The 22,618-nt window shown below is 43.7% G+C and overlaps 1 protein-coding gene and 1 pseudogene across 5 annotated transcripts in view; one reads left to right on the top strand and one right to left on the bottom strand.

Annotated features, from left to right (window-relative positions):
* Positions 1 to 19,994, top strand: part of klc1b (kinesin light chain 1b) — a 101,708-nt gene extending 81,714 nt beyond the window's left edge. For all 5 annotated transcript variants that reach the window (XM_034185243.1, XM_034185245.1, XM_034185244.1 and 2 more), the window contains 3 exons: positions 8,905 to 9,029; positions 18,493 to 18,550; positions 18,630 to 19,994. In XM_034185243.1, coding sequence (XP_034041134.1) covers positions 8,905 to 9,029; positions 18,493 to 18,550; positions 18,630 to 18,704 — 258 coding nt within the window. In that variant the 3' untranslated portion in view covers positions 18,705 to 19,994. The remainder of the gene's footprint in view (positions 1 to 8,904; positions 9,030 to 18,492; positions 18,551 to 18,629) is intronic.
* On the bottom strand, positions 1,844 to 4,534 carry LOC117523785 (annotated as a pseudogene).
* Positions 19,995 to 22,618: the final 2,624 nt, after the last annotated feature.

Raw genomic sequence — 22,618 nt, 5'->3', positions numbered from 1 at the left:
TTAAATGCTGAGCTAAAATCCATGAATATCATGCTAACAGAAGTATTAGGACGCTCCAGGTGAGTCAGGGCTGTGTGAAGTGCTAATGAGACTGCATCCTCCGTTGAACGAGTCCCCTTTTAAGCATACTGGTGACAGTCTGGGCCAGCAGGGATTGAGTCCTTTATGTACTTTAGGAAGATCCTTTCAAAACACTTCAGAACTACCGGAGTCAGGGTGACAGGATGGTAGTCATTAAGGCAGGTGACAGCTGATTTTTTTTTTTTTTTTTTGGCACAGGCACAATTATGGAGGATTTGAGGCAAATTGGAACCACAATTGCAGGGACAATATCACGATGTCCAAACAGGCCCTCGCCAGTTGGTCAGCACGTTTTCAAACGCAGTTGCAGGACGAGAGGCTGATGCTGCTCCACTAGCCGAGGAAAATGAACAGTTTCTCTGCTGTCAGGAGTATCGAAGTGTGCAAAGAATCTATTTAAGGTGGCTACCTGCCGGTCATTACACCTAAAGTCTGTGATGGTCCTAATACCGCTCCACATACGTACTTTGTGGATTGTTATTGTCAAAATGCTCCTCAGTGCGCTGCCTGTACCTGTGTTTTGCCCTCTGGATTCTCTTGAGCTCTTTACGGGCCCTGCTATAAGCGGGCCTGACACCAGTCTTGTAGCCAGCGTCCTGGGCTTTCAGCAGGGACCTCACTGTGCTGTCCAGCCATGGTTTCTGGTTGGGAAAACCTTGATGGTCTTTGTAGGTAGGACAGCATCAGTGCAAAACTACACATAGGACAGGACACCTGATGTGTATGTCTCCAGGTCTGCACCCTCCTTAAACTCACCCCACTTAGTTAGCTCAAAGCAATCCTGCAATGCTGAAGAAGCGTCCTTGGTCCATATCTGCACAGTTGTATTGGTGGTTTCGACCTACAGATCAGATGTTTATAAGCTGGGATCAGCACCACAGAGATGTGTTCTGACATTACTAGATGTGGTGCCACTGTAGCCTTGTATGCTCCCGGGATATTACAATACACCTGATCCAGGATGTTGTTGTCCCTGGTTGGAAAATTTATAAATGTATGAATCTTAGGGAACACTGCTTTTAATTCCACATGGTTGAAGTCGCTAGCCATGATTACAGCCGCCTTCGGGTTAAGCCCCTTTCACAACGGGGCTGCTCCCAGTTGCTCTGTGTGGCAGGAATTTCTGCGTCAGGTGCGCGCAGCAGGGGGCAGAGAGGAGGTGAGAACGCAGCCTGCAGGTTCTCTGCACAGAGAAGTCAGAGTGCACAGTTTGGCTGCAGACAGACTGTGCACTCTGACTTCTCTTCTACTTGTTGTTGTGCTGAGCTGCAGGGCTGCGCTCTGAGTTCTGTTATAGTTTATCTTTCCTCCCTTGACCGCAAGATGCGCGCGCACGAACCATCCTTAAGCAAATGTGGAGATGTCTGGAGTTCTACTTGATGTTGACATCTCCTGGACTTATGTCCTTTTTTAACTGTGATAAGAGAGTCTGAGGAGAGAAAGAAACTAATTGCCTGCAGACAATTTTTTTTTCTTTTCTTTCCTCCTTTGACCGCGTGATGTGCGCGAGCAAACCGTCAAGCAAATGTGGAGATGTCTGGAGTTCTACTTGATGTTGACATGTCCTGTCTCAGGACTTATGTCCTTTTTTGTCCTTTTTTTTTTAACTGTGATGTGACAGTTTGAGCAGAGAACAAGGAACTATAATGCCTGCAGCCAGACTTTTTTTTCTTTTAATTGTTCACATGTGCACGCGTGAACGACCATCCATGAGTGGACTAGAGATGTCCGGAATTTTTACTGGATATTTCTGGCAATCATTCTGCATTTTTTTCAGCATGTAGTTTTTACTGCATTGAGTACACGGTATAAAAACAAACCTGCGTGATTTATACTGCGGGAACAATGGAACACAGCAGGAATCATAAATTGGCTTCATGTCACGCCGGGTAACTTCTCTTTGCCCTGAATTACACCTCTTTGCCCCGACTTAGGCTGGAACCACTTCTTTTCTGTGTCGAGCACAGGACGCCAAAAAAATTACGGGTTTAATTTTTCGGCACCTGACTTGCTTCCTCCTTTGCGCCCTTGCGCTGTTGTGCCGAGCTGCATCGTCTCGGCACTGATTTGCTTCCACGCGGCGTTGTCATAATGACGCACGGCGCAACTGGGAGCAACCGGGAGCACCCCCGGTGTGAAAGGGGCTTTAGCATTCATCTGCCTGCTAATCAGACAGTGTAACTCCTCCAGTGCTAAATTAGTATCGGCCTGCCGTGGAATGTAAACAACTACTGTCAGGATAGAACAGAACTCTCTCACCATCTTAAATGGTCTACATTTCACGGCCAGATATTCCAGGTCAGGGGAACAGAATGTTCCAAAGACGTTCATTGCTGTACACCAGGAGTTGTGAATGTACAGCACCAAATCGCCTTCTTTCCTTTTAGCTGAATCTGCCATCCAATCTGCCTGGAACAATGAGCGCCCTGCTAGCGCTACCGCGGCATCTGGTCTGTTGTTATCCCACCAGGTCTCCGTGACAATCACAGCACAACTATCCATCCTCTGTAAAACAATCCTCAGCTGGATCTCGTCCATTCTGTTGGCGAGTGACTGGGCATTTGGAAGAAAATACGGGGAAGTGCCGATCCCGTGTGGGTTAGTATGTAGCCTAGCCCACACACAGATCCCCTTGCCCCACTTTTGTTTGTGGAACCTCCTTCATCTCCTGAGCCACAGAAAGGGGACGATATCTCCCATGGTCGTCCGCTGAATTTCTGGTGGAAATTCAGCAGTTCTCCGGTTTTTGCGGCTGCATGGAGTTCATACAGTTTTCCAGTGTCCAAAAGTTTGACCTTCCATACTGGATCAGTGAATCAAATGGCCAAACCGGGCCAAAACACACACATACCACACAAAGAAAAACAAAACGCCGAGATCCCCGACCCACTGCCTCTACACGTGCCGCCATGTTTGGGGGCCAGCCTGTACCAGCTCAAAGGGCCAGCCTGTACCAGCTCAAAGTACAAGTTTACTTAGACTTTGCAGCCTTCTGTTTTTTGGGCAACAGAACAGCCTGAATGTTTGGCAGCACATCACTCTGAGCAATGGTCACTCCGCCCAGCAGTTTGTTGAGCTCTTCGTCATTGCAGACAGCCAGCTGCAGGTGACGGAGAATGATGCAAGTCTTCTTATTGTCCCGAGCAGCGTTGCCGGCCAGCTCGAGGATCTCAGCAGTCAGATACTCAAGCACAGCTGCCAGGTAAACGGGGCTCTGGCACCCACACATTCCGCATAGTTGTCCTTCCCAGCAGACGGTGGACACAGCCGAGTGGAAACTGCAATCCAGCATGGGACTTGCTTAAGCTTGGGACTCGGGAGAGGGTGGTCGCACTCTCTCCTTTCTCCTTTCCTCTGTGTTTCTCTATCTCTGCTCCAACCTTCAACGTCCCAACTTCACCAGACTGTGAATTCTTCAAACTATATTTGGAATAACCATGGAATTGATCAGCTGGTCTTTGAACGCTATTGACACCATTTTTTCAACAAGGATATCTGAGCTGGGGGACCCTGCGTGCCCAGATTGAACCTACCCTGCGGGCTATATTCTCGAAGCCTGGGAGAAATGGTGCGTGGCTCCACTCTCTGTGGAGGACGTCAAAGACTTATTTTTATTTGGTTTTATAGTAGGAGGGCTTGTGCTTATTGATTTATGTACTGCCGTGACCTATCAGAGAATTGTCAAGACAGCTGAGACCAGAATCACGACCCCTCACCTGTCCGTCATGATTAATGAGGTGGGCAAAGCAGTACAAATCTTAGACGGCATTAACCCTTGAACTCAGACGCAAGTTGGAAAACATCTTGGAGCAACTGTCTGCCTTGCAAAGGAAGATATCGGAGACCAGGGAATACTCATAAATTGGATTTGGTCAGTCAGAGGAGCTGTAAATGAATTGCCCTTTTAGGGATCAATAAAGTTGTTTGAGTCTTGAGTCTTGAATCTTGGGAGGAGCGAGTCTTCGCCTTGGCCATGGGTTTACCACCTGTTTTGCCTCTTCCACTCATGATTTTGTTCTAATCCTTCTCTGTCAAAGCACAGAGAAAAAAAAAAAATCTGATAATTGTACCTTAACAAGCAACAACCACTCAAACATAGAGTCCAGTACTTTTAAGGTATTTGTGAAACAGCACTCAACAAATAACAATTAAACATTAGGAGGCATTTGCCTAAATTGGCAGTGATAGATCCTACACAGATTTGATTATGATATAAAATACATACAGAAGTAGAATAAAACTGAGAATATAGGTTTTATTTATTTATTTATAACTCTCAACAAAATATTTGTCATCAATGCCCACTCCAACACACACATCCTATCATGGATATGATACCATTCAGTGCTGTTAAGGTGCTCATCCTGCATTTAATGTTTATGCAATGGAAGTTGCAATACTGAAGCTGAAAGGTTCAAAAGTGAAGCTAGCTAGCAGTCTCACTCTCACTCATTTTCAGCTGCTTAGTTCAATCAAGGGTCGCTTGGGGGCTGGAGTCTATCCAAGCAGTCATCGAGCGCGAGGCGGGGTACACCCAGGACAGGACACCAGTCTGTCGCAGGGCCACAAACAGACAAACAAACACATTCACACCCACTCGCACACCTATGGACAATTTTAAAGATTCCAGTCCACCTAACCCGCATGTCTTTGGATGTGTGAGGAAACCGGAGCACCCGGAGGAAACCCACGCAAACACGGGGGAACATGCAAACTCCACACATAAAGGCCGCAGGCGGAAATTGAACCCATGACCTACTCGCTGTGAGGCAACAGTGCTAACCACTAAGCCACCGTGCTGCCTGCTAGCTAGCAATATTGGGCAAATTTACATAGTCTACATGTATCTTAGAAAGTAGGGGTGCTCCTGTGTACTACTGAAGAACTTGCATAGGTTTGGCATTAGCAGTGAAATATAGTGAATAAAAGCAGCACTGAAAGCCAAAACTACAGTGGCCCTAAGAGGCCAAATGCACCGCAAGAGGCCAAAATGCACTGCAACTCAAGAAAACACTAGCAAATAGAAAAACGCTGCAAAACCAAATGCACTACAAGAGGCCAAATGCACTGCAACTCAAGAAAACACCAGCAAATAGAAAAACACTGCAAAAGCCAAATGCACTGCAATTCAAAAAACACTAGCAAATAGAAAAACACTGCAAAATCCAAATGCACTGCAACTCAAAAAACACTAGCAAATAGAAAAACGCTGCAAAAGCCAAATGCACTGCAAGAGTCCAAATACATTGCAACTCAAGAAAATACCAGCAAATAGAAAAACGCTGCAAAAGTCAACAAAACAGAAATTGGAAAAAACAAAAACAGAAGTTGGAAACAACAAAACAGAAGTTGGAAAAAACAAATCTGAAGTAAATGCACTGCAGCCTAACCTTGTCATCATCATTGTCACCTTCTTCTGCTTTGGTCAAGTTTATTGGCGGTTTCCAAACCGACACGGCGCACTACTGTCGCCATCTGCTGTGTTTTTTTTTTTTCAACTTCAGTTTTGTTTTGCATGTTTTTGTTGCTTTTTTTCTGTTTGCTAGTGTTTTTATAAATTGCAGTGCATTTATTTTCGTTTTCTTTTTTCCAACTTCTGTTTTGTTTTGTTTTTTTAACTAACATTTTGTTTTGTGTGCTTTTGCAGCATTTTTGTGTTTGCTGGTGTTTTCTTGCGTTGCAGTGCATTTGACCTCTTAAGGCCACCGTACAAAACTGAAAATAATATTGTAACAATGCACATGCAGCTAAATGTATTTCTTGCTGTTGGCTACAAAAACACGCAATGCTGGTCATAGAACTTTATTTTCTCTTTCATTTGTGTGATACATGTCTTTTAAACAAAAAAGTATAAATCAATATACCATAGATTTCCTGTCAGTAAGAAAATATTAAATTTTACAAAAATTTATTTTTTTAACATTAAATTAATAAATATGTGCACCATCTACATAACTCAAAGTATGAACCAATGTGTACAGTATATTATTATCAATCATATTTTTCAGGTTGTTTCACAATTATAGTGCTGAATGTTAAAGCTAGAGTTGGTAGTCCTGGAGAGCCAGGAAGATTTGAAGAAGCACCTCCTCTAGGTTCCACCCCCTCCCCCGTCAGTGCTGACTAAAGGCCCCCTGACATGCAGTAGCACATGTCGTCGTGATGATCCCATCCGCTGTGTTCACAGCTGGACGCCGTTCTTTGTTTTCCTGGCTGCCTCGCGCTCTGCGCTGGACGCTGTGTATACGAATAATTGTTTTGTGTTGGATTAATCATTTTCTCTGCAAATTGGCCATTGAAAACAGCTGTAATCACTTCCTGAATCAGAGGACCGCTCCAGCTTCAGCTGTTTGTGCATGCGCCTAGCAAGCTGCAGAAAGCATTATTTGTCATGTTTACATTGTTGTCGTGTTTACATCGCCATGGCTTGATAAAACAGTTGTGTGTTCTTTCCTTCTTCTGTGCAGCTGTTAAAATATGTTTGAGAGATTTAAAATGTTATAATGTTCAGATGAGCTGCGCTCTGATGTGATACGCTGACGTCACCACTCGCTCTGTTCACTTCTTCACTCCACTTGACAAGCTGCACATTGTGTTGGCAATTAGATCGCATCACGTAGCACGACATTTATGCATGAAAGATTTTTTGAACATTTCAGCTCGTCAAGTGGAGTAAAGAAGACATGAACAGAGCGAGTGGTGATGTCAGCGGATCGCATTAGAGCACAGCTCATCTGAACATTATAACAAGAAGTTAAATCTGTTATAAACATACTTTAACAGCTGCACACAAGAAGGAAAGAACACACAACTGTTTTACCAAGCCATGACAATGTAAACATGACAAATAACTACCTTTTTAGACAGCTCAAAATTATTTCTGCAGCTTGTTGGGCACGCATGCGAACAGCTGAAGCTGGAGCGGTCCTCTGTGATTCAGGAAGTGATTGCAAATTGGTCGTTGAAAACAGCTGTAGAGAAAATGATTTATCTGACATGGCACAATCTGTGGAAGTGGTAGTTTTAGCTGTATTTCCTCTGCCATTGTACCAAAGTGAACTACACTCAACAAAAATATAAACGCAACACTTTTGGTTTTGCTCCCATTTTGTATGAGATGAACTCAAAGATCTAAAACTTTTTCCACATACACAATATCACCATTTCCCTCAAATATTGTTCACAAACCAGTCTAAATCTGTGATAGTGAGCAGTTCTCCTTTGTTGAGATAATCCATCCCACCTCACAGGTGTGCCATACCAAGATGCTGATTAGACACCATGATTAGTGCACAGGTGTGCCTTAGACTGTCCACAATAAAAGGCCACTCTGAAAGGTGCAGTTTTATCACACAGCACAATGCCACAGATGTCGCAAGATTTGAGGGAGCGTGCAATTGGCATGCTGACAGCAGGAATGTCAACCAGAGCTGTTGCTCGCGTATTGAATGTTCATGTCTCTACCATAAGCCGTCTCCAAAGGCGTTTCAGAGAATTTGGCAGTACATCCAACCAGCCTCACAACCGCAGACCACGTGTAACCACACCAGCCCAGGACCTCCAATCCAGCATGTTCACCTCCAAGATCGTCTGAGACCAGCCACTCGGGACAGCTGCTGAAACAATCGGTTTGCATAACCAAAGAATTTCTGCACAAACTGTCAGAAACCGTCTCAGGGAAGCTCATCTGCATGCTCGTCGTCCTCATCGGGATCTCGACCTGACTCCAGTTGGTCGTCGTAACCGACTTGAGTGGGCAAATGCTCACATTCGCTGGCGTTTGGCACGTTGGAGAGGTGTTCTCTTCACGGATGATGCGAAGGAGATGTGTTGCACTGCATGGGGCAAATGGTGGTCACACCAGATACTGACTGGTATCCCCCCCCCAATAAAACAAAACTGCACCTTTCAGAGTGGCCTTTTATTGTGGGCAGTCTAAGGCACACCTGTGCACTAATCATGGTGTCTAATCAGCATCTTGGTATGGCACACCTGTGAGGTGGGATGGATTATCTCAGCAAAGGAGAACTGCTCACTATATCACAGATTTCGACTGATTTGTGAACAATATTTGAGGGAAATGGTGATATTGTGTATGTGGAAAAAGTTTTAGATCTGTGAGTTCGTCTCATACAAAATGGGAGCAAAACCAAAAGTGTTGCGTTTATATTTTTGTTGAGTATACTTCGGTGAAACGAGATGAGTGTGCACGCATGGAGGAGGGAGGGACAGAGGGGGGCATTTAGCCTGGTGACGCGAGCAGGAAGAAGTTGACATGAAAGCATCTGATTGTTTCTTTGGAGAGCGGACCGCGGGGCTTATATTGGTCGGAGTTTTAGCGATCCTACAGCTGCTACAGACGTCTGATTTCTTTCATTCCTCTTTCTTAATACATAATGTATTGATGACTGTTAGGATAGACGGACCATTTCACCCAATATAACAAAAAGTGTTTCTGAACAGAGTTACCTACCCTAGCTTTAAATTGAGTTATTTGATAACCAGTGGTTACGTATTTTAATAAAATAATTAGGTGTGTTTGTTTGAAGTGCAAGCATTCTGTGTACAGCTGTCACAATGCTCTGAAACAATTTTTTTCTCACACCTCTAATACTAGTCTATCCAGGAAAGTAGTCAAAATTAAAGATTTTATGCCATTTTATCTTTTGGTCAAGGTAGCAGTCTTTGCTCTACCTTGCAGGTTTGAATTTTGTCCACGTTAATGGTGTGTGTGTGTGTGTGTGTGTGTGTGTGTGTGTGTGTGTGTGTGTGTGTGTGTGTGTGTGTGTGTGTGTGTGTGTGTGTGTGTGTGTGTGCGCGCAGGATGGCAGTGGGGCCCTCCAACGCAGCGGCTCTTTGGGGAAGCTCAGGGACGTTTTACGCCGCAGCAGTGAGTTGCTGGTTAAGAAACTCCAGGGCAACGGCCCGCCTGAACCTCGTAACACCAAGTAAGGCTCCACACAAGCCTCTGTAGAGAAAATGTACTGACATTTATGATATTTGGACATTAGCAGTTATTTTATTCTTTAAGTTTTATTTTTCATTTAATATGAAATTTTCCCTACAGCAGCCAGTTATATAATATCTACTAATAAAGTAATAAATGCCAACAATGAAATTTTCTACCACCTCTGTCTGAGGTGTTTCCAGGTCAGTGTGGAGATATAATCTCTCCACCTAGTCCTGGGTCTTCCCCGGGGTCTCCTCCCAGATTGACATACCTGGAACACCTGCCTAGGGAAGCGCCCAGGGGGCATCCTTACCAGATGCCCGAACCACCTCAGCTGGCTCCTGTCAGCGCGAAGGAGCAGAGGCTCTACTCCGAGCTCCCCACGGATGACTGAGCTTCTCACCTTATCTCTTAGGGAGACACCAGTCACCCTCCTAAAGAAGCCCATTTCGGCTGCTTGTACTCGCAATCTAATTCTTGCTGTGCTGAACCTCAATCCCACCCGCTTCACACTCAGCTGCGAACCAACCCAGTGAGTGTTGGAGGTCACAGGCTGATGAAGCCAACAGGACCACATCATCTGTAAAAAGCAGTGATGAGACCCAGAACCCACCAAACTGGAAGCCCTCCTCCCCCGACTACGCCTCGATATCCTGTCCAAGAATATAACAAACAGGATTGGTGACAAGGCGCAGCCTTGGCAGAGGCCATCCCCCACCGGAAACAAGTCCGACTTACTGCCGAGCACCCGAACACAGCTCTCGCTTTGTGAGTGCAAGGATTGGATGGCCCTGAGAAGGGACCCCTTCACTCCATACTCCCGCAGCACCTCCCACAGTATCTTGATTGGATGGCCCTGAGAAGGGACCCCTTAACTCCATACTCCTGCAGCACCTCCCACAGTATCTCCCAGAGTACCTGATCATACACCTTCTCCAAGTCCACAAAACACATGTTGACTGGATGGGCATACTCCCAGGCACCCTCCATGATCCTTGTGAGAATGAAGAGCCGGTCGGTTGTTCCACCACCAGGAGGGAACCTACATTGCTCTTCTTTAATCAGAGGTTCGACTATCGGCTGAACCCTCTTTTCCAGCACCCTGGAATAGACTTTATCAGGGAGGCTGAGTCGTGTGATGCCCCTGTAATTGGCATACAATCTCTGGTCCCCTTTTTTAAATATGGGGACCACCACCCCAGTTTCCCAGTCATTAGGCACTGCCCCAGACCTCAACACAGTGTTGAAGAGACAATCCCTCCATACCCAGAGCCTTCAGCATTTTTGGATGGATCTCATCAACCCCCGGGGCCTTGCCACTGTGGAGTTGTTTGACTATCTCAGTGACTTCCACCAGGGAAATTGATCCTCCATCAGCTTCCAGCTCTGCCCCTACTGTAGAGGGCGCTCTGGTCTGATGCAAGAGTTCCTCAAAGTGTTCGTTCCAGCAGCGGATGACATCCTCAGTTGAGGTCAACAAAGTCCCATCCTTAGGGCCCCTTCACGCACAGTGCGAATATGTACAAGTCAGGGCGACACCCGTCAGAGCAGCTCGTATGAGTAAACCATGAAACATTGCGCTGACGTGCAGGCATGCATGATGCCGGTGCGACGGTTCGTGCACCCAGGAACACAGTGCCACCAGCTGCTGTGAAGAAACAATAAATAAAAAACATTTTTAAATACATACTGTAACGGTTTTGTGCATGTGGGAACACAGCAGCTTTTCACAGCAGTTTGTCACAGTGCTGTGAAAAAAAAAAAAATTTACATGCCACCCACGGGAATCAAACCCATGCCAAAAGCTATGATTACCAGTCAGAAACTTTACCATTGAGCTACGATCGCTATCCTGTAAAAGCTGCAGGAAACTGCCTCATATCAGGAAGGACATGGACATATTTAAAAAAAGAATAAAACCATACACCATATAAAAACACCACATTTTATTGAATACCCCTTATCAAGCAGGCAATACAAATATGATCCGTCTGTTCCGCTGTAGATGACTCATGGTCACAGACATCCAGTCATGACATGACATGAATTAGAAGCAGTTCGCTCTTCTCACGTCCACATCTACCGGTCCAGTGTGTCCAGCCGGCCGCGCATGTGCATTCTGCGTGACATGCTTCTTGTGGATGCCGCGCCACAGGACTGACACCGTGTCATGTGGAACAGAGCTCACGTGGGTAGTGTGACAGTCAGATCGCCCTCTGCGTGTTATGATCTGATGGTCCATTTCAACCTGGGGGCAACCTGTCCATGGGCTGCAGCATGCACACGCTCGCCCGCTGCAGCCTGTCGCCAAGCAATATACAGTAGTGTTCAGAATAATAGTAGTGCTATGTGACTAAAAAGATTAATTCAGGTTTTGAGTGTATTTCTTATTGTTACATGGGAAACAAGGTACCAGTAGATTCAGTAGATTCTCACAAATCCAACAAGACCAAGCATTCATGATATGCACACTGTTAAGGCTATGAAATTGGGCTATTAGTAAAAAAAAAAGTAGAAAAGGGGGTGTTCACAATAATAGTAGTGTGGCATTCAGTCAGTGAGTTCGTCAATTTTGTGCAACAAACAGGTGTGAATCAGGTGTCCCCTATTTAAGGATGAAGCCAGCACCTGTTGAACATGCTTTTCTCTTTGAAAACCTGAGGAAAATGGGACGTTCAAGACATTGTTCAGAAGAACAGCGTAGTTTGATTAAAAAGTTGATTGGAGAGGGGAAAACCTATACGCATGTGCAAAAAAATTATAAGCTGTTCATCTACAATGATATGCAGTGCTTTAAAATGGACAAAAAAACAGAGACGCGTGGAAGAAAATGGAAAACAACCATCAAAATGGATAGAAGAATAACCAAAATGGCAAAGGCTCACCCATTGATTAGCTCCAGGATGATCAAAGACAGTCTGGAGTTACCTGTAAGTGCTGTGACAGTTAGAAGACGCCTGTGTGAAGCTAATTTATTTGCAAGAATCCCCCGCAAAGTCCCTCTGTTAAATAAAAGACGTGCAGAAGAGGTTACAATTTGCCAAAGAACACATCAACTGGCCTAAAGAGAAATGGAGGAATATTTTGTGGACTGATGAGAGTAAAATTGTTCATTTTGGGTCCAAGGGCCGCAGACAGTTTGTGAGATGACCCCCAAACTCTGAATTCAAGCCACAGTTCACAGTGAAGACAGTGAAGCATGGTGGTGCAAGCATCATGATATGGGCATGTTTCTCCTACTATGGTGTTGGGCCTATATATCACATACCAGGTATCATGGATCAGTTTGGATATGTCAAAATACTTGAAGAGGTCATGTTGCCTTATGCTGAAGAGGACATGCCCTTGAATACTAAATACTAGTTTAGTGATTCACAGGATTGCTAAAAAAAAAGCAGTTTGAACATAATAGTTTTGAGTTTGTAGCATCACCAGCAGATGCTACTATTATTGTGAACACCCCCTTTTCTACTTTTTTTACTAATAGCCCAATTTCATAGCCTTAAGAGTGTGCATATCATGAATGCTTGGTCTTGTTGGATTTGTGAGAATCTACTGAATCTACTGGTACCTTGTTTCCCCTGTAACAATAAGAAATATACTCAAAACCTGGATTAATCTTTTTAGTCACATAGCACTACTATTATTCTGAACACTACTGTATATGATTTTATTTATGTCCACGTGATGACAGCAAGTAGACACACGCGCATCACAGTAGGCAGTTGTTAGTACTTGTCCGTCCAAACACAGTACGTGTTGTCTAGCTGGGATGTCCAGATCAAGAGATCTCAACAGCTGCTTCTGTGGGTGGCCACAACTCCTGTCAGTTTAGTGCACACACCAAAGCCACACTTGTGGGGCACTTAGACAGATTTCACTGCCAGCACGACAGTGATTGTTTGCTGACTGTTGTCATGTTAATAGTGCAAATGGCAACACATTTTCTAAGTACCATGCCAGCAGTGTTTAATGTTTGTGTGTGTCAACTGGAATTTGGCCGACACCTGCCGTGAGAGGGATCGATTGGCTCGCACAGTGCACACTCTGTCTTTCAGCCGCTGGTGTGCACAAATAGATGTAGCAACAGATGTACGAGGCAGCTACGATTTTACACGATTCCTGGTTCATACGCACTTTATGCGCAAATCGACCAAATTTACACTATGTGTGAAGGGGCCCTTACTGTAGACAGCTTGGATGGTTCCACGTTTTCCCCTTCTGAGGTGCCTCACGGTCTGCCAGAAGCACCTTTGTGCCGACTGAAAGTCCTTCTCCATGGTTGTTCCAAAGTCCTCCCATACCCGCTACTTTGCCTCCCCCACAGCAGAGGCTGCCTCCCTTCAGGCCTGTCGGTACCTTGCAGCTGCCTCTGGAGTCCTCCGAGATAACATATCCTGGAAGGTCTTATTCAGTCCGGCGGCTTCCCTGACCACCGGTGTCCACCACGGTGTTTGAGGTTTGCTGCCCCTTGAGGCACCTCAGACCTTCAGGCCATAGTTCCCCGCTGCAGCTTCAGCAATGGATGCTTCGAACATTGCCCATTCTGGTTCAGTGCCCCCAAACCTCCACAGGGATGGTAGCAAAGCTTCGCTGGAGGTGTGAGTTGAAGTTCTGCCCAACAGTGGGCTCCTCCAGACGTTTCCAGTTCACCCACACTATCCGTTTGGGCTTACCAGGTCTGTCCAAAGTCCTTCCCCACCCTCTGATCCAACTCACCACCAGATGGTGATCAGTCGACAGCTCTGCCCCTCTCTTCACCCGAGTGTCCAGAACATGCAGCCTCAGATCAGATGATACAATCACAAAATCGATCATCGATACTCGACCTAGGGTGCTGTGGTACCATGTACACGTATGAGTATCTTTATGTTTGAACATGGTGTTCGTTATGGACAGTCCATGACTAGCACAGAAATCCAATAACAAACGATCATTCGGGTTTAGATCAGGGAGGCTGTTCCTCACAGTCATGCATCTCCAGGTGCAGATTTGTACAAACATATTTCTAACCTTTTCTTTTTTTCAAAGTCTGCTCTGAGTGTGCTTATTGTGGTGTAAAGTAAAAACACAGCTCCAGACCCACGACACATCAACTGTAAATCAATTGTAAACACGGTGGGAGTCGAGCTGTTTTCTGATGATTTGTTTTTTTCTTGTGTGGAGCTTTTTTTACATCCATTCTGAAGGTGTTTCTGAAGAAGCTGTGGGGACACAGCCTTATGGTTTTGAGACTTATTTAGATGACAGTGAGGGAGACGAAACCTTGGAGGAAAACCTTCAGTCTGACAACTTTGACGATATTGGCCGAGTTCAGAACACGGAATGGTGATTATAAAAAAATAAATTCATAATGAAGGCGATTTCGGCATGCAGGTGGAGATGATAAACTGTTGTTTTGGTTTTTTGCCAGCTCTGGTCATAATCAACTCATTAAAACAAACAAACAAAAAAATAGTTTTACTATCTGTGACATCAGAAAAAAATGATAAGGAAGTGTGGATTTTTTATTTGTGTATTTTTTCTTAAACAGGTACATGCATTTAAAATCAGAAAAATGACACGAGGGACTGTAAATATCAGCTATTTTTAAAATAAATCTTGTTTCCTTCTTGAATACAGTTATTGTACGAGGTCTATTAGAAAAGTATCCGACCTTATTATTTTTTTCAAAAACCATATGGATTTGAATCACGTGTGGTTACATCAGACATGCTTGAACCCTCGTGGGCATGCGAGAGTTTTTTCACGCCTGTCGGTTACGTCATTCGCCTGTTGGCAGTCTTTGAGTGAGGAGTGGCCCACCCTTTCGTCGATTTTTTCATTGTTTAGGAATGGCTCAGAGACTGCTGCTTTGTTTGATCAAATTTTTTTCAAAACTGTAAGGCACAACTGAGTGGACACCATTCGATAAATTCAGCTGGTTTTCGGTAAAAATTTTAACGGCTGATGAGAGATTTTGGTCTGGTAGTGTCGCCGTAAGGACAGCCCACGGCGCCTGACGGCGATCTGCGCTTCGAGGCGGCAGCGTCTCACCGTTTCAAGTTGAAAACTTCCACATTTCAGGCTCTGTTGACCCAGGAAGTTGTCAGAGAACAGAGAACTTTCAGAGGAAGTCGGCATGAGGAGTTTATTCGGACATTCCATTGTTAACGGACATGTTGTAATGAAAGAACGTGCGGGCAGAGTCGCATGTCGGGCTGGACCCGACCGCGGGAGGTCGAGACAGGAAAAACACCTCCGTTGGAAACCTTAACGGGCAAGTTGGAACATGCCCAAGCTGTTAAACAATTTCTCAGTTACTCACTTGTTGAAAGCCATCAAAAGCCGCCATAAAGTCCTCATGCCGGCCTCTTCTGAATCTTCTCTGTTCTCTCACGACGTCCTGGGTGAATTAAGCCTTAAATTAGGATGTTTTCAGGTCGAAGCAGGCCAACGACGGTGCCTGGAAGCGCTGCAGGACGTCCCGCTGCGTGGGAAGTCCTTACACCGACAGAAACACCCCATAATCTCTCATCAGCCGGTAAACTTTTCACCGAAAACCAGCTTAATTTCTCGAATAGCGTCCACTCGGATATTCCTCACAGGTCCAGAAAAAATTTTGATAAAGCAACGCGCGCCGTCTCGAGCAGCGTGTGAAACAAAGGAATTCAGCCGAGAGGGCGGGACCACATCTCACTCAAGGCCTGCCCACAGGGAAATGACGTCACCGACACGCGTGAAAAAACTCACGCATGCGCACGAGGGTTCAAGCATGATTGGTGTAATCGCACGTCATTCAAATCCATATAGTTAAAAAAAAATAAAAGGGCCGGTTTATTATCTAATAGACCTCGTACTTCACGTTAGTAGCGTAACGTTATTATTACCTCCACCAAGGAGGTTATGTTTTCGGTCGCGTTTGTTTGTTTGTCTGTCTGTCAGCAGGATAACTCAAAGATTTGACCGGATTTTGATGAAATTTTGTTGAGTGGTTGGAAATGACAAGAGGAACAAGTGATTAAATTTTAGTGGTGATCCGGATCACGATCCGGATCCCGATGCTAACACGTTAGCATGTCTGGCATTTTCAATGTTAAAAGTTAGCATTAATCAGTTGCAGCTGTCATCACGTTCGGGTGCATTTGTTACCTCCGCCAAGGAGGTTATGTTTTTGGTCGCATTTGTTTGTTTGTCTGTCTGTCAGCAGGATAACTCAAAAAGCTTTGAACGGATTTTGATGAAATTTTGTGGAGTGGTTGGAAATGACAAGAGGAACAAGTGATTAAATTTTAGTGGTGATCCGGATCACGATCCCGATGCTAACGTGTTAGCATGTCTATGGCATTTTCAATGTTAAAAGTTAGCATTAAGCAGTTGCAGCTGTCATCACGTTCGGGTGCATTTGTTTTCAAATTGTAATATTTCTTAAATTTATTTTTGTTTATATATTAATAATCTAATAATTATTATATACAATTTTAGAGAAAAAGACAAAAAGAAATAGATCACTGTGCCAAGGAGGGAATCTCTTTAGGGTCAGTGACCCTATGGCCTTGTTTAGAGAAGTGTTTCATAAATGTTAAAAAATTCATATATTTGCAATTGAATTTTGTCTCTTATTTGTTTTTGTCTATAAGCACATGCAATATCAGTATCAGTGCTCAGATGACAGTAGCTTCTGGGAAAGGTGCAAGTTGCAATAAACTGTGATGCCAAGCGCTAAGGATACATGCTCTCCAGTCACAGCAGATGAAACTTTTTTACTACTGAGCAAACATCATTGTTAGACTTTTTTAGGTTCAGTGATTCCACGGCGTGTAGATGTTAAGGCGTCAGTGATCCCATAGCCTTGGCGGAGGTTTGCACTCTCTGAGTGCTTCTAGTTTTTTATTGCTTTTGTCAGTTTCAAGTTATTTCAGTGACTATTGTGTTTTTCTTTCTTTAGTAAGGGTACCAACAATTTTGTCCATGTGTGTCCATGACATACAGTAGTGTTCAGAATAATAGTAGTGCTATGTGACTAAAAAGATTAATCCAAGGGGGTGTTCACAATAATAGTAGTGTGGCATTCAGTCAGTGAGTTCGTCGGTTTTGTGGAACAAACAGGTGTGAATCAGGTGTCCCCTATTTAAGGATGAAGCCAGCACCTGTTGAACATGCTTTTCTCTTTGAAAGCCTGAGGAAAATGGGATGTTCAAGACATTGTTCAGAAGAACAGCGTAGTTTGATTAAAAAGTTGATTGGAGAGGGGAAAACGTATACGCAGGTGCAAAAAATTATAGGCTGTTCATCTACAATGATCTCCAATGCTTTAAAATGGACAAAAAACCAGAGACGCGTGGATGAAAACGGAAAACAACCATCGAAATGGATAGAAGGATAACCAGAATGGCAAAGGCTCACCCATTGATTAGCTCCAGGATGATCAAAGACAGTCTGGAGTTACCTGTAAGTGCTGTGACAGTTAGAAGACGCCTGTGTGAAGCTAATTTATTTGCAAGAATCCCCCGCAAAGTCCCTCTGTTAAATAAAAGACGTGCAGAAGAGGTTACAATTTGCCAAAGAACACATCAACTGGCCTAAAGAGAAATGGAGGAATATTTTGTGGACTGATGAGAGTAAAATTGTTCATTTTGGGTCCAAGGGCCGCAGGCAGTTTGTGAGACAACCCCCAAACTATGAATTCAAGCCACAGTTCACAGTGAAGACAGTGAAGTATGGTGGTGCAAGCATCATGATATGGGCATGTTTCTCCTACTATGGTGTTGGGCCTATATATCGCATACGAGGTATCATGGATCAGTTTGGATATGTCAAAATACTTGAAGAGGTCATGTTGCCTTATGCTGAAGAGGACATGCCCTTGAAATGGGTGTTTCAACAAGAAAATGAACCCAAGCACACTAGTAAACGAGCAAAATCTTGGTTCCAAATCAACAACATTAATGCCTCACAGATATGAAGAAATCGTAAAAAACTGTGGTTATACAACTAAATACTAGTTTAGTGATTCACAGGATTGCTAAAAAAAGCAGTTTGAACATACTAGTTTTGAGTTTGTGGCATCACCAGCAGATGCTACTATTATTGTGAACACCCCCTTTTCTACTTTTTTTACTAATAGCCCAATTTCATAGCTTTAAGAGTGTGCATATCATGAATGCTTGGTCTTGTTGGATTTGTGAGAATCTACTGAATCTACTGGTACCTTGTTTCCCATGTAACAATAAGAAATATACTCAAAACCTGGATTAATCTTTTTAGTCACATAGCACTACTATTATTCTGAACACTACTGTATTAACTCAAAGTCTGGATTTTTTATTTATTTATCTGTTATTTATGTGCTACAAGGTCACAATTTGAATTTTTATACACACTTACTAGACAAAATGTCATAATCTCAAGTTGCAAACCATCAGTCGGTGTCTTTCTGAAAATTTTGACTCCTTTCCATTTTCTTTGCTTTTGTTTAACAGCATGAAACGAGCTGCTTCTTTAAATTACCTGAATAAGACCAGTGATGACCCCTTCCAGGTGATAAACTTTTTTATTTTGATGATGATGAAGGAAGCGTCTTATTTTGCTTTTCTCACCATCGTCTTCTGTCTGTCAGACACGTGGAATTGGTTCTCTGAGGCAGAGCCGGGGCCTGAGTTCCAGCACTGTGGATCTGTACACCTCAAAGTGAGCTGCAGGGGGCAGCAGAGTCCCTGTCATTTTCGCTCAAACACCTTTTATTGACACAAACACACACACACCCGTCTCCAGAACTCAAGCCCAGTATTTGGTGGAGTAGTTTTGTTTTTGCCCTTGCTGGATTTTTTCTGATCACTCGGTGTCTCTGAAGCTAAATTCAATAATATCAAAGCCTGATTGTGAAAAACCCGTCACTCCTCACTCTCCGCTGATGCCTCTGTGATGTCATACAGCTGTTTCATGTGCCAATTTTTTTTTTTAATGAGTGCGCAGGTTTTTGGGGTGTTTGGGAGCATGTTAGGCTTGATGTGACCTGCTTAGAAACAGGATGTGATTACACTGTTTTAAAAATAATGAAAACAAATGGTCCTCTGGTAATTGTGCCTGTTGAGATTTGTTTGTTTGTTTTTTTTGGTGTCAGCTGATGTTTTTGTAAATGGGGTGAAATATTTCTCCCACTCATAATTTGTGTCACATGACTTGTTGCTGATGATGTTTGGACAGAGTTGGACTTCAGTCTGCAGCTTTAAGATCTACAGTTAGGTCCATAAGTATTTGGACACCGATTGTGCTGATGAAAATAATGCTGGCTGTCAGCAGATAATTCGAGGTTAATTGATAATTACGGTACTTCTAGTGCAGTCCACCACTTCATGGGACCAAATGTTACTGTAAACCTGCCTGCTGAGATGTTTCATGCGTTATTTTTGCCATGTGACAGATTAAAGTCCTTGATTTGATTTGTCCCAGATCTGCTGGAGTTCAGGTGAATGCTGTGGCTCTGTGTGGTCAGTCTCTACAGCAGGTTGATGTCAAACTGTGTGCGCACAAACCACCACATAAACTCTGAAGGACTTTAGTGGCTGTGATTGGACAGGCCAGTCACGGCTTCTACGTAGGTCTGGAACTCAGACATTCCTGAATGTTCAGGTCTGGAAGCATACGGTGTTGCTGCACGGCACCATCACCTCCTTCAGGAAAGGTTCTGGGTCTGTTTTGGGATCTGCTTGGGCAGAGCAGTGGCCCATCTGATCATCATGAAAGCAGACTGAGCTGTGACTCATGGCCACCCCCTTGACCTCAGTCAGAGCCTGCAGTCCTCAAAACTGTGGAAGGACAAAACTTGTCAGGGCACATTGATGTCATATTTGTAACAGATGTAACTGTCAGGGTTTTTTTGTGCTTAGAGAGACATGGGGCTGCTATTAATCTTGAAATCATTCAGAACATCTGTGTTCGGTTTCAAAGAAAAATAAAGAAATGTTGAACTTTGTGACTTGTACCTTCTATAAATGAGGTGGTTTCATTGGTTCATCCAGAAGGTCCCCTGGTGCCACCTGCAGGCTGTCGGCGTTATGCACACCCCATGATGATGTGACAGATTTTGCACACATCTCTCATTTAGCAACAATAAAAAACTGGAATGCCTGTTATTTTGTTTTTTTGTGTGTGTGTTAGGGTCCCTTTATTGAGAGAGTAGTGTCAACTTAGAACATGGCGCCATTTTGGAGCCAATTGTGTTGAACTACTAAATGAGCCTGTTATGTTTTTTATCATTTAACCAAATACAGCAACACATCCAGACACAGGTAGTATCAAATAAACATAAAAATAGTTCAGCTGTCATATTTACATGAATTTACAATTAATGATGATTAATTTAATTAATTTAAAGCCTGATTTATGCTCCTGCAGCTCTGTAACGTGCGGACGGATTGGCGCATTGGTTCGCAGCTGGCGCGGCGCGCCCGCCACAGGAAAAACACCTCCGTTGAAAGCCTTAAGGACAGGTTGGAACATGCCCTGCTGTTAAACAATTTCTCAGGTACTCACTCAACTGAGAGCCAGCAAAAGCCGCCTGAATTTTACAAATGGTTATCAACACGAAGGTGTTTTTCCTGTGGCAGGCGCGCCGCGCCGGCTGCGAGCCGACACGCCAATCCGTCCGCACGTCTTTCATTAAAAAAAATCTCCTTTAACAGTGGAATGTCCAGATAAACTGCTGATTCCGACCTCTTCTGAAAGTTCTCTCTTCTCTCACGACATCCTGGGTCAACAGAGGCTTAAATTTGGAGGTTTTCAGCTTGAAACAGGATGACGACGTCGCCTCGGAGCGCTGCGCGACGTCACGCTCCGTGGGAAGTCAATACAGCGATAGAAACAATCCAAAATCTCTCATCAGCCATTAAAATTTACACCGAAAACCAGCTGAATTTCTTGAATGGTCTCCACTCGGATGTGCCTCACAGTTCTTGAAAAAATTTTGATCAAGCACAGCGCCAGTCTCTCAGCAACTTCTCAGACAATGAAAATCCGACGAGGGGGCTGGACCACTCCTTCCACAAGGCGTATTCACAGGCGAATGACGTTTCCGACAGGCATGAAAAAACTCACGCATGCACACGAGGGTTCAAGCTTGGCTGATTCAAATCCATATAGTTTTTAAAAAAAATAAAACTCGGTTTCTTTTCTAATAGACGTATTTCTTATTGTTACATGGGAAACAAGGTACCAGTAGATTCAGTAGATTCTCACAAATCCAACAAGACCAAGCATTCATGATATGCACACTGTTAAGGCTATGAAATTGGGCTATTAGTAAAAAAAAAAAGTAGAAAAGGGGGTGTTCACAATAATAGTAGCATCTGCTGTTGACGCTACAAACTCAAAACTATTATGTTCAAACTGCTTTTTTAGCAATCCTGTGAATCACTAAACTAGTATTTAGTTGTATAACCACAGTTTTTCATGATTTCTTCACATCTGCGAGGCATTAATTTTGTTGGTTTGGAACCAAGATTTTGCTCGTTTAGTAGTGTGCTTGGGGTCATTGTCTTGTTGAAACACCCATTTCAAGGGCATGTCCTCTTCAGCATAAGGCAACATGACCTCTTCAAGTATTTTGACATATCCAAACTGATCCATGATACCTGGTATGTGATATATAGGCCCAACACCATAGTAGGAGAAACATGCCCATATCATGATGCTTGCACCACCATGCTTCACTGTCTTCACTGTGAACTGTGGCTTGAATTCAGAGTTTGGGGGTCGTCTCACAAACTCTCTGCGGCCCTTGGACCCATAAAGAACAATTTTACTCTCATCAGTCCACAAAATATTCCTCCATTTCTCTTTAGGCCAGTTGATGTGTTCTTTGGCAAATTGTAACCTCTTCTGCACATGTCTTTTATTTAACAGAGGGACTTTGCGGGGGTTTCTTGAAAATAAATTAGCTTCACACAGGTTGTTTCTAACTGTCACAGCAGTTACAGGTAACTCCAGACTGTCTTTGATCGTCCTGGAGCTGATAAATGGGTGAGCCTTTGCCATTCTGGTTATTCTTCTATCCATTTTGATGGTTGTTTTCCATTTTCTTCCACACGTCTCTGTTTTTTTTTGTCCATTTTAAAGCATTGGAGATCATTGTAGATGAACAGCCTATAATTTTTTGCACCTGCGTATAGGTTTTCCCCTCTCCAATCAACTTTTTAATCAAACTACGCTGTTCTTCTGAACAATGTCTTGAACGTCCCATTTTCCTCAGGCTTTCAAAGAGAAAAGCATGTTCAACAGGTGCTGGCTTCATCCTTACATAGGGGACACCTGATTCACACCTGTTTGTTCCACAAAATTGACAAACTCACTGACTGAATGCCATACTACTATTATTGTGAACACCCCCTTTTCTACTTTTTTTTTTTTACTAATAGCCCAATTTCATAGCCTTAAGAGTGTGCATATGAATGCTTGGTCTTGTTGGATTTGTGAGAATCTACTGAATCTACTGGTACCTTGTTTCCCATGTAACAATAAGAAATATACTCAAAACCTGGATTAATCTTTTTAGTCACTTAGCACTACTATTATTCTGAACACTACTGTAAGTTGTGGTTAGACGGTCCT

Source organism: Thalassophryne amazonica, chromosome 13, assembly GCF_902500255.1.
Source record: "Thalassophryne amazonica chromosome 13, fThaAma1.1, whole genome shotgun sequence".
NCBI lineage: Eukaryota > Metazoa > Chordata > Actinopteri > Batrachoidiformes > Batrachoididae > Thalassophryne > Thalassophryne amazonica.
Note: the sequence above shows the minus strand (reverse complement) of the source record. Positions and strands in the feature narration are given on the sequence as shown.